This window comes from Pteropus vampyrus, unplaced genomic scaffold (genome assembly GCF_000151845.1).
Source record: "Pteropus vampyrus isolate Shadow unplaced genomic scaffold, Pvam_2.0 Scaffold498, whole genome shotgun sequence".
In the NCBI taxonomy this organism is placed as follows: domain Eukaryota; kingdom Metazoa; phylum Chordata; class Mammalia; order Chiroptera; family Pteropodidae; genus Pteropus; species Pteropus vampyrus.
The window spans coordinates 141,680-159,315 of NW_011889279.1; the positions used below are offsets into that span (position 1 = coordinate 141,680).

Consider the following 17,636-nt stretch of genomic DNA (forward strand, 5'->3'; position numbering starts at 1 on the left):
AAATCTCTACAGCCTTCTTGGGGTCCTTTATGTAACTAATAGCCATAAGACAAGCTAGCCACCTTGGCCTATCTTAGCCAAGGTTCCGGCCTGGGTAAAAGCTGGAAAGAGTATGAAGAGGTGTTGGACAGGATGAAACCATAGGCATGTGTGCTCCACAATTTTCACTTTGCTGTGTAATTCCCCATTGTAGATGATGCTGTTTTAGAAACATGCCCTAAGTAGAGCAGAGCAACAACTGCCTTATGCAGGAGGATGCTCAGTATTGAACAAAGATGATGATAATAATAGTCAGGGGTTTCCACTTGGCAAGTATATTCCCCTAGGGAAGTAAAGTACCATAATTTTCTTCTTAAAGCTAGCCACCCCTGACCCCCACCCCAAGGGTTATAATAATGCTTTTCAATCTACGAGCTTGAAGGGGAGGGTTGTGATTAATGAGAAAAAATTAACAAGTAATTTTAAATGCATCTTGTTACAAAGAATGCTATTGAAAAACTATATTAAAATATCATTTGAGCTTATCTATTACAGATAATTCTTGGATTTCCTTGGGTACCTTTGGTTTAACACAAGTCAAGAACTATTTAATACTTCTTATCAGTAATAATGTTATAATTATACAATTCTCTTCCTGTGTGAGTTTCTGTCAATTATTCTAACAACTAGAACTAGCTTCCCAGGAGAATTTTTCCAGTTAAAGAAAGAAAATGTGCTTTTGAACCCAGAGTTAAAGAGTATGCTCCAATTTAACATTGTTTTAATTAATTTGTCTCCAGGAATTTGAAGTGACAGCTCCCTGTATAATAATAGAAACAGTTGCCAAAAATCTTACCAAAACTCTTTCTACCATGTTTTCTCCAAAAATAAAATCAGAACTGCAGCTTTTGAAAGAATACTTATCTTCATTTGGTTGACATCTAAGGAAAAGAAATAAGCATTTGCTATTTTAAATTGGTAGATAAAGCCATTTTAAACCTTAGCACATGAAATTATCAGATGTTTTAATAGATTTATACAAAAACATCTACGGTTAACTTGTGTTTATCTGAAATTAATGAGAAAGAAGAAAAAATTGAGATAGGTGCTTTCAGGAATATATTTTTGAAGTATTTGACAGCTGTTTCAATATAGGCTGAGATCAGTCCAAACGAGTTCTGTATCCATCACTGTACTAGCTGTGTGATCAACCAGGAGGGCTTCCCAACCCTTATCTTCTTGCTCTTCCAGCAAAGACTCTCCAATCTCTAATCTCCACTCTCCTCTTCCTCAAGTGGCCAATGCTTTCAGAGACCAGTGGCCTCCAGGGCCAAAGCTAAGTCAGTCTATCAGTTATACTTGAGTGTGCATTGGCTTAATTTGTTTTTTTCCTTCTAGACACTTTTTTTTTTAAATGTTAAAAGTGTTTTGCATGACGAGAAACTAAAAAACATGTAGCCCTCTATCTGTAGCTAGATGTACTCCAGAGTCTTCACGGTGTCCCCAGTGTGCACAGCAGGTGAGTGCTTCAGTACCTGCACGGGCCCTAATCACGTGAGTTCAGTTATGTCCATGGCTAGTCTTAATCTTCTCTCAGATCAAACATGCCTTCATCACTGATGATACTAGTAAATATTAACTTTCATTTTGCATATTTATATTGCTTTCTTTGTTGTCTATCTAACCTATGCCAATAAATAATAAATAATGACAGAAATAATTTAAAAGAGGACAAAAAAGAATGCCAGAGAAAGGGGAGAAAGGGATAATCTATCAGCCAGATCATTAATGCCTAACTAAATCAAAATTTAGCTATATCCATTTGAAATGTTCTTATCCAAGTCAATGAGACAGTGGAAACAATCCACTATTAATATATTGATATTTAAATATTACTGGCATTTTGAAAAGCATTTTAAACTTGTATTCTTTATAAAAATCTTCTTTCAAACATAAATCTTGGAAATCCAGCTCTACAATATCAGAATATTATTTTCCGTGAAGGGTTATAATGATAAAAATAAACAAGAATGAAAAGACAGCACAATTTTTTTCCTCATTAACTTACCCTACTGATATAGCACCCAAAACATTCTGATTAGTAGAGAGCTGGGCTGAAATTCTGGCACTTGGTAAATTTTCACTTAGCAAACAGGAGATCCTCTCAGAAATCTGAAAGAAAAGAAATCCATCAAAGAGTTTATTTAAGTTGCTTACTAAAGGAACATCAGGCAAGAAAACAATAATTATAGTTAAATGTACTGAAAATTTACTATGTTCAAATATTGCCCTAAGCATTATATGTGCATTACCTCATTTATTTCTCACAACAAATCTATATCCTTTGTTCATCTATTGTCCACTTTGAATCAATAAATAAACTGACCTAACAAGTTTAAATAACTTGGCTAGGCCTGGGGAGCCAGGAATGGGGCTGACATTTGAGCCTGGGTCCAACACCAAAGATTGTATACTTAGTCATAATATTCAGAAACCTCACTCTTTTTGTTACTTTCACCTTTTTAACTAAGTGTGTTAATTCTCATTTCTAGACTAATAAATCTATCTTGCAGGATGATTTAATCTTTGGAAACACCCTAAGAGCTTCACCATCACCACCAACCAATGTAAGAGGAAACCATCTCTTCACCTAGAAACTTTCGACTGGTAACTTAATCAATGACTTTGAGGTATGTGTGTATGTGTGTGTGTGTGTGTGTGTGCGTGTATTTACACACCTGCATTTAATGTATAAATGAAGGAGCAGACAACTTTAGAGCTGGAAGGAAACCTATAAATGATCCAATCTAGTGTCTCCAGTGTTTTGTGGACACCTCCCTTCCCTCTCCAGAGATTTGCAAAAATGTAAGAAGCTCATGTCTTTAAATATAGATGGGGTCTGTTTCAACTTTAATTTTATATCAACCAATGGAAATAATTTTGAGTATTTCCCCCTTTATAACAGAATTTGAGAGCTGAGAAATATATATCAACAGAGTATGTGTCATTGATTAGTAAAAATCAGAATACATGCTCATGACTCAGTCACTCAGAGGATTATCTCTCACCCAAAATGGTAGTTTTTACTCTTACATTGCTTAAGATATTTTTTATTAGGCATATATTGTTTAAATTATACAAAATAAGTGACCATTGATTAATGATAGGATGAGTAAAAATTGTTCTGATTATGCTTTTAAGGAACATAAAAATAATGGTCCTATAAAATTCACCTGGAGATAATTTTCACTAGACCTATAAATTATATTTATTTTGTCAGAATTCTTACATAGCATTTAGTTTTATTAAACAGAAAATTCAATGATGGGCATATCCCATTAGGCTTCGCTAATTAGGAATAAGTTCTATTCATACTCTTAATAAGTTATTCAAGAAGAAATGATTACAAACAATAGTCTGAAAAGTTCTCTTATGCTTAATCATTTAGGAAGGAAATGCAAGAAATATATTACATTTTATTTTTAAAACATGCAATGAAGATTTCAAAAAATCATGCCAAAGAGGAAATATTATCTACTTTTGATATCATAACATGTAGTAAATTTTTTAATCTATAATTTATAATACATGCTGTTCCAAAATCAAATGCAATATAATAACATTTTAGAAATTAGTCAACACATCATACTTTTTCTTATAAACTTAAAAAAATTAAACAAACATCACTTCTTAAATAGATAAAAGAATTTAAGTAATATGGTGATGATTACTAGATTATATTTAAATGAAGTTTTAATACTATACTGATTTAAAAATTTAAAGCATGTTTTACATAAAAATCACATTATAAACCATGCATAAATAATAAAATGATTTTTAAAATTTACAATAGGTCTCATGAAATCATATCTTACAAAGAAAAAGATTTTAAAATATAAAAATGTTGCAAATGTGACCGACCTAAACTCCCTCACTTCAGTAATAAAGAGAAGGTTGGGTGCTTTTTCCAAGAATGAAAACATAGATAGTGGCAGGGGTAGGATCAGTACCAATCTGATTTTTTTTTCATTGAATTGATGAAATCACTGGTATTTTTAACACTCTGTGTGTTGCCATCCTTATGTTCAGTATGGAAAACCAAAACAACACTAGGTGACCAATCTTCAATAGTTTAGCTGGAAATAAGTGACTGATGGAATTAAGTCCCAAATTCCAACCTAACGATCTTGTGTCCCATTTCTCTCAAGTATCTGCTTCTGGAAGACATAGCTAAAACTATAGTGACAGAATACCCCAAACCCATATGCACATGGCCTGAGCGAAATGAGTATCTCCTTAGAAAGGCCCACTGTGAGTGATTCAGCACCTGCAATGGCTGAAGAGAGAATTTTTAAGAGGCATCCCAAGCCCTCCCAAGTACACCGTGTGGGTAGTTCCCTGCTCCTGTTATCCATGAAGATGGGTTTGGAGTGGATCTCTGGTATGACCTAAACCAGCAAAGCCACACTTGGGTGTCGACCAGCAGGGATGAAGAAAATCCCTGTCATTTCTTTGACTTCTGACTCCCAGCCCCTGCTACTTCATCGCTCCCCCTGTTCCCACATGGGATCAGTGCCCTGGAACAAGACCTCAAGAGTTCCCACTATACCAGACTCAGCTTCACAACTTCAGAGAGACCACAAGACTCGTTCCTGGGAACAACTCTCTGATTTAAGAGGGCACGTTTAATAAAGTCACTGAAGGTTTTTTGCTACCTGGTCCAGGTGTTCCTCCGGCTTGGCAGTTGATTCTGCATCAGTGCAAAGCTCAGAAGGCCTGTAATGCTGAGTGTGAGGCCCACAACAATCTACTAAAAGAAGGATGGGGGATTGAGCTCGGTCCTATCATAGGAAGTTTTCTTACCTTATTTTTTGCTTTCTCTTTAGTCTTGCACTGTTCTAATGCATGGTGTTCAAATGTTTTCCTTATTTTTTCACACCTTTGAGTTTGAGGTGGCTGCAAAGTAGCAGGTCTTAGAACATGTTCAGAATGTTTCACAGGACCTGAAGAGAACAGAATTAAAGGGTCAATATATCTTTAGTGAAATGCTTCTTCCTCCACATTTTTGACAAAATGATGCTTATTTTCTAAAGTCATCATTAATGAGGGGTTAATGTTAACTAACCAAAGTCGAAATACCCAGCAAATTGCCTACTACTTACTTTCAGCATAGCTTTTACCCCGTAACTATTTATTTTGACTATGGGACTTGGCTGCCAAATATATCCCTTCGTGTTTTGTCACTCAGCCCTACCACCATACCTCCCACACGCATATTCAGATTAAAATATAGATGGTAAAATGTAATTTCTGAGATGTTTGCAAAAAACTACATACCTTGTTCTGTACCACTCATGTCAACACTCCTTTGCACAAGAGTTGGTGTCATAAAAACATTGTTTTTCTTCACTGTAAGCAAAAATATTTAGAAAATTTTAAATCTATGACAATGTGTCTGTCAGTTGCTACACGATTTGGATTTGAACAGTCTCATACTGAACTCACCAGAAGATGTCACTGTTGGTACTAACAGCAGGAGGCAGTGCATACAAGAGCACTGGTTCTGCTAAAACAGCGTGAGGGCGAGCTGAGTTTTGCTACGCAATTCTGTCTACTCTTAGAAATGCAAGTGAAAATTAGGTCACTAACAGAATAGGCAGTTTTTACAATCATGAAGTAGAGTACTGAGACAAATTCTACAGATTATAAAATCAAAATTGGTAATGAACCCTCTGAGTGCATTAATATATATTTCTCGTAGAATGTTATAAAACTGTTAGCAAATTCTGCTCCTGTTCCCATTCTAATGATACCTGAAGAGAGAAGTAAAGATAATAAGTTGTTTTTATCCTAGGTTATTTTTCTATGCAGTGTGTTAGTGGGGTAAGACTGTGGTGGTGGCACTTGCAAGTATAGAATTAGTATATACTTCAGAGATCACCTCTTGGTTGCAAATTGTAGAAACGGCAACTTTTGAGTGTTTGATTAATGGAGATGAGAAGAGAATAAGAATTGCTTCTTCAGAATATTATAACATATTATAAATGTTGGTGTCAGATTGCTTCTCTAATTCAAAGTTCGATTAAATTGTTTTTATAATCTTTATTATTGAAAACCAATAATCAATGGACCATATAAAACTGTACTATTTTTCTCCATTCCAACACGACCAATATTCTGCACATCATCAAATTAAATGGTGCTTACTTATATGAATGTACCTATATTCATTCTTTTTGTGTGTGTGTATCTGATTTTAAAAATTAAAAAAATTGAAACGGTTATTAGGTAACTTAAAGCCATCCCTTTTTTTTTTTATGCACAAATACAACAAAACAAATCCTCTAGGATTAGGGCCCCTATTTTTGTCTGTAACTTGTCAGCAGGGTTTAGAAGGAGCCTATTCTGTTAGAAAATATCTCTTTTGTATCCGAAAGGTATCTGACATGTTGTTGTTCAGTCATTCTTGAAATAATTAATTCATTAATTTGAATGTTCAGTAGTTCCCGGGTAGATGGGGATCAATTAAAAAGAAGTGAATAATTTGCGTTTTTTAAAATTTCTTAGTGGCAAGTTTAACTTGGAAAAGGCAGTTAGTTGATTGTTCAGTTGAAACGAAAACACCTAAGAATACAAATAATAATTTTAATGTAGAAAATCTTCCAACGATTTTAAATATTTTATTATATAAAGTAGTTTTACTTAACAAAGCATTATAAATTTAAAATAAAAAGAAGTAATGTTTTAATTAGTGAAAATTTAAAAAGGAATCATATTCTAAACTTTAAAATATAAATCTACAGCATAAATTTTAGAATAAGAATCTAAAGCACAGTTGTATATTTTGAATACTATACATATTATAAAACATATAGATGGACAATAATAAGTAAAATAAAGCAAGTTATTTTATAGGGCTGCCTTATATAACATATTGCTATCATAAACATGAAATCCTAAAAAAAAAATCATCAAGTTCAAACTTCCTACCGAAAATAAACAAATACACTCTGTGTATTTGTGCAGTTCATAAGGTATTCTTACATGCGCACTTTGCTAAGACCTCTATTTTATTTGCCACAGCATTTTCTAGTAGCTGAGAAAGGAAGATCATCATTTATGAGAATGGATTTTGGAAAGTCAGAATGTCAGGTCTGAGGTTCTAGAAACTCTTTATACCTGGCCCAGAATTAGGGAAGTTTGGGAGGTCAGTGAAGGACGACAATCTCATTCGCTTCTGGGACAAGCTTAACACTAAAAGCAGATTGCAAACTGAAGTCAATAAGGAAGTGGGTTTTTGTATTTCTTTTGATTTGGATTCTTGCTGTTTCAAAAATTTTCTGTATCACTGATTTAGAAAAAAAATGTATTTGTATCAATAAATGTAAAGTATGCCTCTGGTGAGCATTAAGAATGAATTCCCATTCAGTTTAGTAAAGATTTGAGTGCTCACTGCATGTAAGACACTGTCGGCCATGAAGATGACCTCAAAGAACTGACAGTGGAGGAGACCGACATGTACATGCACAGCTGTATTACAAGGCAGAGGGCAATGCAGTCGATTATAAAAGGATCAGCAGAGTGCTTTGAGTGTAGAAGAAAAGCAATCTAAGTTACTGATTGACTCAGGATACAGTGCTATATGATAAAGTTCTTAGAACAAAATGTTTTTCTAAAAGGCAGATATCTATATATATAAGCAGATGATTACTCAGCGGAAAATAGTAGTTTTCCCTAATTACAAAGCTAATACATACTTACTGCAGAAACTTTGGAAACACAACAGAATATAAAGTGGTGAGGGGAGGGGTGGGAACAAATCACTACCTAAAGTAACTGTTGCTAACAATGTGGCTTATGTCCTTTCAATCTTCTTCCAATGTTGATAAATTCATTTTTAAAATAGTGACTCACTCTACAAGCCATTTTATAGTCTGCTGTTTTCATATAACAATATATTATAAACACGATTCGAAGGGGAGACTTTTAAACATTATGCATTTGAAAAGTTTCTTAAAAGTTTCACGTTCAGAGTAAACATAACAGTAAATCTTCAGTGGTCAAGGGTATACCTACCTCCTGGAGATAGAGAACCTGTAGTATGCAAAGTAAAAGATGAAGACCGTATGCGCTTTCTTGAAAAACCATTACATTCTGCAAGAAATTCAATGTGAAGGAGGGTAAAATTGCTTGCAATAACAAATTATCCTCAATCAATGATACAGGGGGATAAATAGAATTTCCTTTTGTACAATAAATTATCACTTGATAATATGTTAACTCCTGAAGCACAATTTTAAATATTGGGGTTAATAGCTCAGTGATTATAAATTGATAGGCTTATCATTCTAGTATGAAAATATCAGGAATGAGTGGCTTCTGCAGGAAATTTCATATGTATTCTGAGATCATACAGAGAATGTTTTGGGTACGTTGTGACACAAGCAGTAGAGAATCATGGGATTTTAGAGTTGCTAACATCACTTCTCAGAGAACCACATGTCAAATTTCAAAACAAAAGCCGATCTGCTCCCATGTTTTATTTTTCTCTTTTTTCAATTTTATTTTAATTTAGAAATATTTTCAAACTTACAGAAAAATTGGAAAAATAGTACAAAGTATTCTCATATACTCTTTACACAGATTTACCAGTTAACATTTTGCCTCATTTGATTTATTATTCTCTATCAACACATTTTTCTGAATCATTTCAGATTAAGCCGTGTGCATTGTGCCATCTTATACCTAAATATGTCATTTTCTAAGAATAAGAACATCTCTCATATCATCCCAGTAAGATGATCAATTTCAGGAAAATTAACATAACATACAACATTCTTAACTAACCTACCAACCATAATTTTGTCCGTTGACTAATAATGTCCCTTACAGCATTCTTCTCCCCAGTCCTGTATTCAGTCCAAGATCATGTATAACATTTGATTGTCTCAAGTCCTTAGTCAACTCTAACCTGGATTAGTCCTCCGTCTTTGTTTTGAATAATAAAATCCTCGTGTTTTAATAAAATGTTCTTCATTTTGAGTTCTACTGTAGTTTAATCTACATTTTTCTGTTAAAATCTTTATTAATTAAATTTATCGGGGTACCATTGACTAATAACATTATATAAATTTCAGATATTCAACTTTATAATACAACATCTGTACACTCTTATGATGTGTGAGTACATAACACTTTCATGTTTAAACATAAGAAAAACCATTAAGTTTTATGTAGTCTGAGCCATGTGCCAAAATGCTTGTGCCTGCTTATTTTCTTTGGGTAAAGATCGATTTTGAAATACAAGATGTAAACCATACCATGTTCTGCTGCTTCATACAAAGTTTCTTCTGCAGGTCTCTGGAAGGAAACAAAGCTGCCAATGAGAGCTGAGAATTTGTTGTTTTTACATCGGATTTTCACCCTGTCACTTTATAAGAGAATTCTCAAAAGCCAGGTCTGTTCAGTTAGGCCAAGACAAAGCTGCTCACCTTTATTCACTAGGCATGTACTCAAGAAAAAGAAAAGTCTAATAAAGCAGTTTTATATTTCAGTGACTGAAGAATCCCTTGTGGGAACGTGATTAAAATGAATATCCTGAAACATCCACTCTCAGGATGCTGAAGCAGTTGGCCTGGGGTGGGGCCTAGGAATCTGATTTTTCAATAAGGGCTTGGAGGTTGTTTTTCTTTAGTAAGTCAGTTTTGTGAGTAGTAGGATAAATTACTCGCATAAACACGAATGGATAACAAGAAAATACTAATTAAGGTAAAGTGAGAATGCTGCTTATCATTTGTCTTTCAAAGCAGGCGATTTCAGTATGATGTTGAAAAAAGCAGACAGGGTCCTTAAGATCCCTTTTAAAATCAAATATTGCAGTTTGCAATTTATTTTATACCCAATTTTATGCCCGGTCGGTGGTGGAGACCCATGAGGAGCCTTAGCCCTCCTAATCTCTTTCAGTCCCACCCCTTTCCAAGTCACTCCAAAAAGCACATAATTTTAATAAAAATGGCATAGCTTTAAGACAAGGCCACTGGCTTCCCATTTCAGCCAAACAAACTACTGTCAGTAAATCTCTACTATATAAATATTCTGGAGGCACTACTCTGCTAAGTAAAGAAAAAAATAAACTTACTCAGCAGTGATATCATTTAGAATAGCTAGCTTCTTGAAACAGAATTTTCTCTGTTGAAGTAAAAACCAAAAAAAAGAAAAGTAGCTTGAACTTACCTTAAAGGTTTCTCCTCTTTTTTCAAAAACAAATATTGGTTGAGCAATGACAGATTTTTCTGTAAACAACAACAACAAACAAAACGGGTAAGAAATGAAATCATATTCTGACATTTATAACATGATCTAAAAATATTTAAAGACTTTTTTGTTTTGTATTTTTCCCTGCCTTTAGTTAAAATCCAAACTGTTCTATATGGATTCTATAAATTGCATATTTACAAATGACTTTAACAGTTAATTACAGAAATAACTACCTGGGGAAAGTGGTAGTAATATATTTCCATAAATAGAGATCATCCCATTAAAAGAATACACTTTGTGTTTAAGGAAAATGAAATGTACCTTTAGAATCTCATCAGGACATCTTTACTTTTAGAATAAAAAGTTTCAAAGCGTGAAAAATCTCATCTGAGAATAAAACTTCTACTTGGATCCGATCTCAAGGTATAAATGGTATAGATGTATTGTATTCTGTGCTTAAAAATTGTCCAGAAATAGTTTATATTTCCTTGATGAGAGTAGTCATATACTAAGCTATGTTTTCAATATTTAGACTAAGAATCAGTCTTAGTGTTATAAAGTAGCTAAAGTTTGTCTTCAGCCCTGCCGGCCTTATTAATCTTTTATATTTTCTTATCTCAGGTAGGACAATAGAGAGAAACTCATTCACTCTAGGGTACAAATAAGTGATAACAGCTTTAAATATTGGCACTCCATGATTCTTAGGGAAAATTTTATAGTTCTTAAGAGCTTGGGCTCTGGAGTTGGGTAGGTATGTTTGCAAATATAAGTTTCACCACTAATTGGCTTTATACTTTAGGAAACCTAATATGCCTGCACATAGTCTCTTCATCTGAAAAAGAAAAGATTAGAACAGTACTTACCTCACAAAGTTTATGTGAAGATTAAAGGGATTTTTAGACCCAATTACTTAAATTATAATAAAATGAACCCCCGAAAATGCCTTGTTAAATATGTGGCATGCCACAAATCTTCATTCCAAAACTCATAACTGACATTGCTAAATTATAACAATACTTTCTTGATGAGCCCAAATATGACCTTGGAACTTCTCCCATTATAGGTTTCCAGTAGCCATTACCAATACTTTTCATCCTTGCATACTAGCTGAGGTAATTTGCCATCCCTAGGCCCCCCAAAAAAAGAAAAGAAAAAAAAAACACTAAACCTTTAGCTGAGGAATTTCAAGGAACTATAGAACAATTACATCTTTTATATGCCAGAAAGGGGTTCTCCAAAATCTTATTCCATAAAAGAATGTCATAAACTCTGCCAGACCACCCTTTGCTAAGCTCCTGGGGCCATGCGAACTTGAGTACCTTCTTTCAGTCCAGTGAGGCTAACTGTTCACTTTTTATGCAAGTGCTTACTGCACTGTCTGCCCTTGGAGCCAAGTGAGCCCCAGCAGAAAATGCTCAATAACATATTGGCAATCCTATCCATATTAAACTGTAGCTCAGTTCTTTGTTCTATCTTGAATAAGCTCCTTTTCCAGCAACTACATTAGATTTAAGAAATGAGATCTCTTTCCTTTGAAGGGAAATAGTCTTTGTAAACATTCAGGGAATACTTATGAGTTAGAATAATAAATGGGCCTCTTATGAACTGGATTTAGGATAGTCATTCTTAAAATATCATGAGTTGACCTAACCCTAGACAAATGCTATGATCTTCCCTCTATTAAAACATTCAGCTAAACATGGGCAAAAGCAATTTCCAATGGCAGCATTAAGGAGGAAATTACAAAGGATTACTTGCAGCTTGGAGGGCATATGGTAAAGTAGGAAGGCCATTTATATTCATTAATTCAACAAATATTGATTAAACATCTTTTTTGTGTGTGCCAGCCACTGTGCTGTGATCTAGGTATACTTTGTCTGATTGAAGGTAGATTATTAGCCTCAGTGCAGCCACCTTCTCTCTCTGACACTGTCCAGCACATTAGTCAGAAAGCAGATAATCTCCATACCTCTAGGTTCTCTCCCTCTCTCCCAAGCAATTCTCTTGGCTCCAAAGACAGAGCCAAAATAAGCATTTATCAAGCCACGGGGTCCATATCAGTTTTCTTTCCTTATCCAGTAAAAAAAATTGAAAATAAAAGCAAGGTCCTTGAAATTATGTATTTTTAAATGTATCCTTTATTCTCTCTAACATATTTATTAATTAATCAATTTATTCAACAAATATGTACTGAGGGGTGATTACGTATGCGACACTTTGTAAGGCAACAGAGAGAAGGCTTGTGGTACAAGAAGATGAGGCTGGAACTTTTCAAAGCCTTGTGGGTTGTGCCAAAGAGTTTTGTTTTTATTCCAAGAAAAAATGAGAAACCAATAAGAGATTTACAGCAGTAGAGTCATGACTCTGATTTGCATTTTATTTTTGAAGATCACTCTGCCTGCTGTGTAGAAAACAGATTAGAGGAGGGAGGGACTGCGACAGAGGATGTAATTACGAGGCTAGTCTGAATTCTAGAAAAGAGTCGACTAGGTTGTTCTTAACTTCTCTGTTAACCTTGCGTCTATAATTTTTTGAGGCAAATGAAATAATTAAAAGTTTAAAATATAGTCTTTTGTTAAAAGGAATGCAGGCATGGGGATGGGGAGGAGAAACTTAAAAATGAAGATTAATTTTGTCAGTTTCAAGGCTCATGTAGCATTTAATAAATCCTGATATCCATTGTCGTTTTCCAAAATACTTTACTAAGAGAAGACATTCATTCATCCCACAAATATTATTAAATACCTGTTATATACAAGAAAGGGCACAAAGTACTGTTAATATAATTAAATCTCTTAGTTCACCTGTAATTCTGCTCCACCATGGAGGTACACTATAGGCCAAAGGCTTTTATTCGTTGTCTTGTCTAATTTAATTTTAATCTCTTTGTGGGTTAAATGTGGTTTCTATCATATTTACAGATACTTCCTTACAGTGAGGAAACTAAGGCTCTAAGTGACTTGCTTAAAATCACGTCACTAGTAAGTGGCAAAGCCTTTAACTAAACCCAGGCTCCCTCCTACGAAATTATTGATCTTAACTCACACCTGTCATACTGACATATATCATATAAACTTTACCTGTAAAATGTCATGTTCTAAATGTACAATATGTATAATTCAGCGCTTCGCCGAGAAAAAGGCAGTATAAAAATAATGGCACTTATATTTTTGCAACTTTGTCAAAATTGATTGACCATACATATGTACTTCTCCCTCCTGAATCAGAAATCACAATGAAATACTAATAAAGAGTTGGGTTTTTGGGAGGGGAGTTAGTGGGGGTGGAGGTAGGGAAGTTTGTTTTCATTGCAAAGACAAAGAAAACAAGAGAAATAATAGCAACAAAATTTTAGAAGCTGGAAAGTGAAAGGATAAGTGGTAACTGACTTAGACCAGGAAACCTGGACCTTAAGCCATCAGTGGGGATACTCAAAAGCAACCCAGTTTACCTCACAACAGAACCACCGAAAGTCCAGGATTCGGTATCACTAAGTACTTCTGGAAGAAGAGATGAAGTTTGGCTGAAATCAAGAAGAACTTTTATCTCTTCAGCAACAAAGCAATTGTCCTTCTCCTACCCCAGCAGAAGACTGGAGGGTTATTCCCAGGAAAAGATGAAACATCAGACACCATTTAACGTGGAGGTTCCATAATAAAAAGAGGAGGATTAGGTGAAAGCGTACATACTAGATTAGTTCCAACTGTTGCTATAACAAATTACCACAAGCTTAGTAGTTTAAAACAATACAAATGGATTTCCTTACAATTCTGGAGGTCAGAAGTCTAAAATGGGCCAGCAGAGCTTGTGTTCCTTCTCGAGGCTCGGGAGAATCCATTTCCTGGCCTTTTCCAGCTTCTAGGGGCTGGCCTCATTCCTTGGCCTATGGCCCCACATCATTCCTGCCTCTTCTGCTGTCACATCTCCTCCTCTGACTCTGACACTCCCGCCTCCTTCTTTGTCTTATCTTTGTGATTGCATTGGGCTCACCTGAATAATCCAGGTTAATCTCTCCACTTCAAGATCATTAACTTAATCACGTCTGCAAGGTTTCTTTTGCCATGTAAGGGTACATAGTCACAGGTCCCGGGCATTAGGATACAGAAATCTTTAGAGAGCCATTATTCTACCTACCATGCATGCAAAGTGTTGGGTTCCTTAGCTCCCCTTCTACTCAGTTCACAGAATGCTGGCAGGGGGGTATATTTCCTCCAGGCAGGAAATTAGAAGATTTTTCTCTGGAGAGTCCAACCAACTCAAAAGAAAAGATCTAAAGACATTGACAAAGGAATTCTCCAATGAGTGGTCAAGCCAGATGATGATTCCCCAGTTTATGTACACATAGCTACCAATCAGCTTTTAATGAGTTCCCCTTTCTTAAATATAAGCAAACCATCGAAGATCACCAGACACGAAACGCAGGCATTAAATGAGTAAACAGGAGAAGAGTAAATTGGATGAAAAAGACCACAAAGGTGCATTCTCCATAAAGATGAAACATCCATGAAGCAAAAGCAGAATTCTGTTTTTTTAAAAAAGAACTGCAGAACAAAAATAAGCTTTTAGAAATTAGACTTTAAAATACAATAGTAGAATCAAAAGAATCAATACTGATTTTAAAAAATCAACAGAGGATTTAGAAAATAAAGTCGAGTAAGTAGACTAGAAAGTGGAGCAAAAGAGCAGATATGGGAAATATGAGAAAAATGTAAGAAAATCTAGATGATCAGTCCAAGAGTCACTTCAACACCTGACTAATAGGAGCGCTAGAAAGACAGAATACAGAAAACAGGGAGGATGAAATGATCAACAAATAGATGATTAAAATTTTCCCAAATTAAAGGATATAAATTTCCAGATTGAAAGAGCCCATCCAATACTCAGGACCATATATAAAAATAGACCCCTACCAGGACACATCATGAAATCTTAGAACACTGCAGACAAAGAAAAGGTCCTAAGAGCATCATGAAGGGAGTAAAAATTTCATATACTAAGGGTCACGTATCAACATGTACTAGGTTTCTCAACAACAACTCTGGAAATTAGAAATAAAAGGAGCAATGCTTTTAACATTCTGAGTGAAAAAGATTTCCAGCCTAGAATTATATACTAATATAAACCATTGATTAAGTATGAAGACATGATAAAAAAAAACAAAAAACAAAAAAAAAACCACAACATGTCCAGACTGCAAAATCTCAAAATACATAGCTCACATGCACCCATACTCAGGATGCTTCTGGAGGAGATGCCCCACCGAAAGAGCCAGTAGACTAAGGATCCAAGAAATGGAGGAACCTACTCAAGGGAGACAAAGGCAGGCTCAGGATGATGGGGAGGGCGTACCCCAGGATGACGGGGAGAGCGTACCCCAGGATGACAGCAGCACTCTCATCACAGACAGCAACCAATTCACAAGGAGGGTAGTCCCTGGGGAGACTCCAGGAAGGAAAGCTCCAAACAGATGGGACCAAAATTGAATATCTCAAGTGGACAAATTTTTTTAAAGGATATTTAGATGATTGGAAGAGAGAGTTTGGGAGTTGACTGGTAATAAATACATCGAGAACTAAGAAAACAAAACAAAAACATGACACACTGATTAAATCTAGGGAAAACAAAAAGATGGGCAAGAAAGTGAAGTAATCATAAATTTTAAATGGAGCAATGGCAATAGTTTCACATAGTCGCCATGATGTCAATACTGGGTATTGATCTAATCGAATTTAAGATACAATGACTTTAGAAAGATGGGGGAATAGGAAGCATGCATGTGTATGGTGGTAGTTTTGTAGGGTCCGGACAAATCTGTGGAAGGGATATAAATTCTATAGTGGCAAATCGGTAGTGCCTAAACATAAAGAAATAGCACTAAGAGCCTGATATTTGGAGATATGGAGGTTAATATCTAAAGAAAGCTATGAGAATTAGATGCCATGGCCTTTGAGGACCAAGAAAAGAAAGAGCAAAGGAAGGGGCAAGGAGGAGACTGCTATTTTTTCCAGAAAATCTTGTTAGAACCATTTGATCCCTTAAACTACATGAATATGAATAACTTTAAAATGAATAAAAATTAAATTTAAAAATAATTCCTTTTCTACCATGGTGTCAGACACTCATAATTAAAGGACGAATGTCATGCTCCTTGCCAAGAATAGATTTTTTGTTAAGTTATACGGCTGGTCGGGCATCCAATATCTTATTTCTTGAGACTAACTCTTCTTTGCATAGAAATATATGGAAATAAAGGTATGAGCAAGATAGATTCACTGAGTTCAGAATGCAATGGATGCTCCCCCTGAATTACTGAAGATCTGCTTTTTATAATTCCTTCTAAACTTTTTAGAGGCATTTTATGTTCTTATCTTTCACCTTTATTTAAAATACTCTTCTAAGTCTCCAGACAAGAATTTGGCTAGAAAATTATGCATATATGCAAGAGCTTTTTCTTTCAGGATTCTAAAGTGCTATAGTAGTCAGTGTTAACAGTGAATATAAACTTTTTCCCCCTATTCTAACATGTACCATAATTTCCACCCCATTCCCCCAACCTCTGGGTGGGTTGTAAGGCCTTGTCCCTAGCCTTTATTTCTACATGTTTAATTGGCAGTCGGTATCTGACAAACCTATTTTATCTAGGAAAGTAACTGGAGGATTTTCGTGGTGAATCATTTCAGAGGAGGACATTCGAAAGGATCTGCTAAGCCCAAAGGAGATCCAGAAGAGGAGAAAGAGACTGAGGACGAGGTGCCTTTGGCTCAGAGGCCCAGTGGGAGCGGGGGCCAGCCGCTTCTAGAGGCCCCAGGTTTCGGCTACACAGCCTCCCCAACCAGGAGCCCTTCTTGCTGCCGTGGTGGTTTAGGGAAGGTGAAGACCGAGGCCTCCACACTGGGTAGAACCAAGCTGCTCTAGCCAGAGCCAAAACAGTTGTGCAAACACTCCTGGCAGGAAAGAGGGCAACAACGACCCTGCTGCAGAGGGGCGGGTGCTGCCAAATGGGTCACCTCTAACTGCCACCAGGACTGGGATCATCCAGTTGAACCACAGCCCTGGCAGGCCCCGTCGTTTCCACTCACTCTCTCTCTGGACCTATCCATGCATCTCTGCCACATCCTCTTCTCTAATTTTTTCTCTTATGTACTGTCTCACCCCAGGCTCCAATACTAACCTTTATGCCCTTGTCCTCTTCACCCTCCTGTACTTGTTTGTGTCCAGCTCTCTGACCGGTCAAAGCACAAGCTTTGAAACTCTAAAGTCATAGTCTCAGAGCCGTGTTCTTTTTAGAAAAATATTGCTCTAAGCCTCAGCTCTTTCATCTCTTTCTGTGTATGTCTTTTAAAGCAGTGGTCCCCAACCTTTTTGGCACCAAGGACTGGTGCTCCTATGAGAATCTAATG

At 35.7% G+C, this 17,636-nt stretch overlaps 1 protein-coding gene across 1 annotated transcript in view; it reads right to left on the reverse strand.

Annotated features, from left to right (window-relative positions):
- The window catches only part of RANBP3L (RAN binding protein 3 like), a 41,757-nt gene that overhangs the window by 10,639 nt on the left and 13,482 nt on the right, over positions 1–17,636 (reverse strand). The window contains exons 3-9 of the mRNA XM_011382967.2: positions 10,213–10,271; positions 9,300–9,339; positions 8,056–8,133; positions 5,317–5,388; positions 4,843–4,982; positions 2,048–2,151; positions 836–920 (exon numbers count right to left, since the gene is read on the reverse strand). Of these exons, the coding sequence (XP_011381269.1) occupies positions 836–920; positions 2,048–2,151; positions 4,843–4,982; positions 5,317–5,388; positions 8,056–8,133; positions 9,300–9,339; positions 10,213–10,271 (578 nt within the window). The remainder of the gene's footprint in view (positions 1–835; positions 921–2,047; positions 2,152–4,842; positions 4,983–5,316; positions 5,389–8,055; positions 8,134–9,299; positions 9,340–10,212; positions 10,272–17,636) is intronic.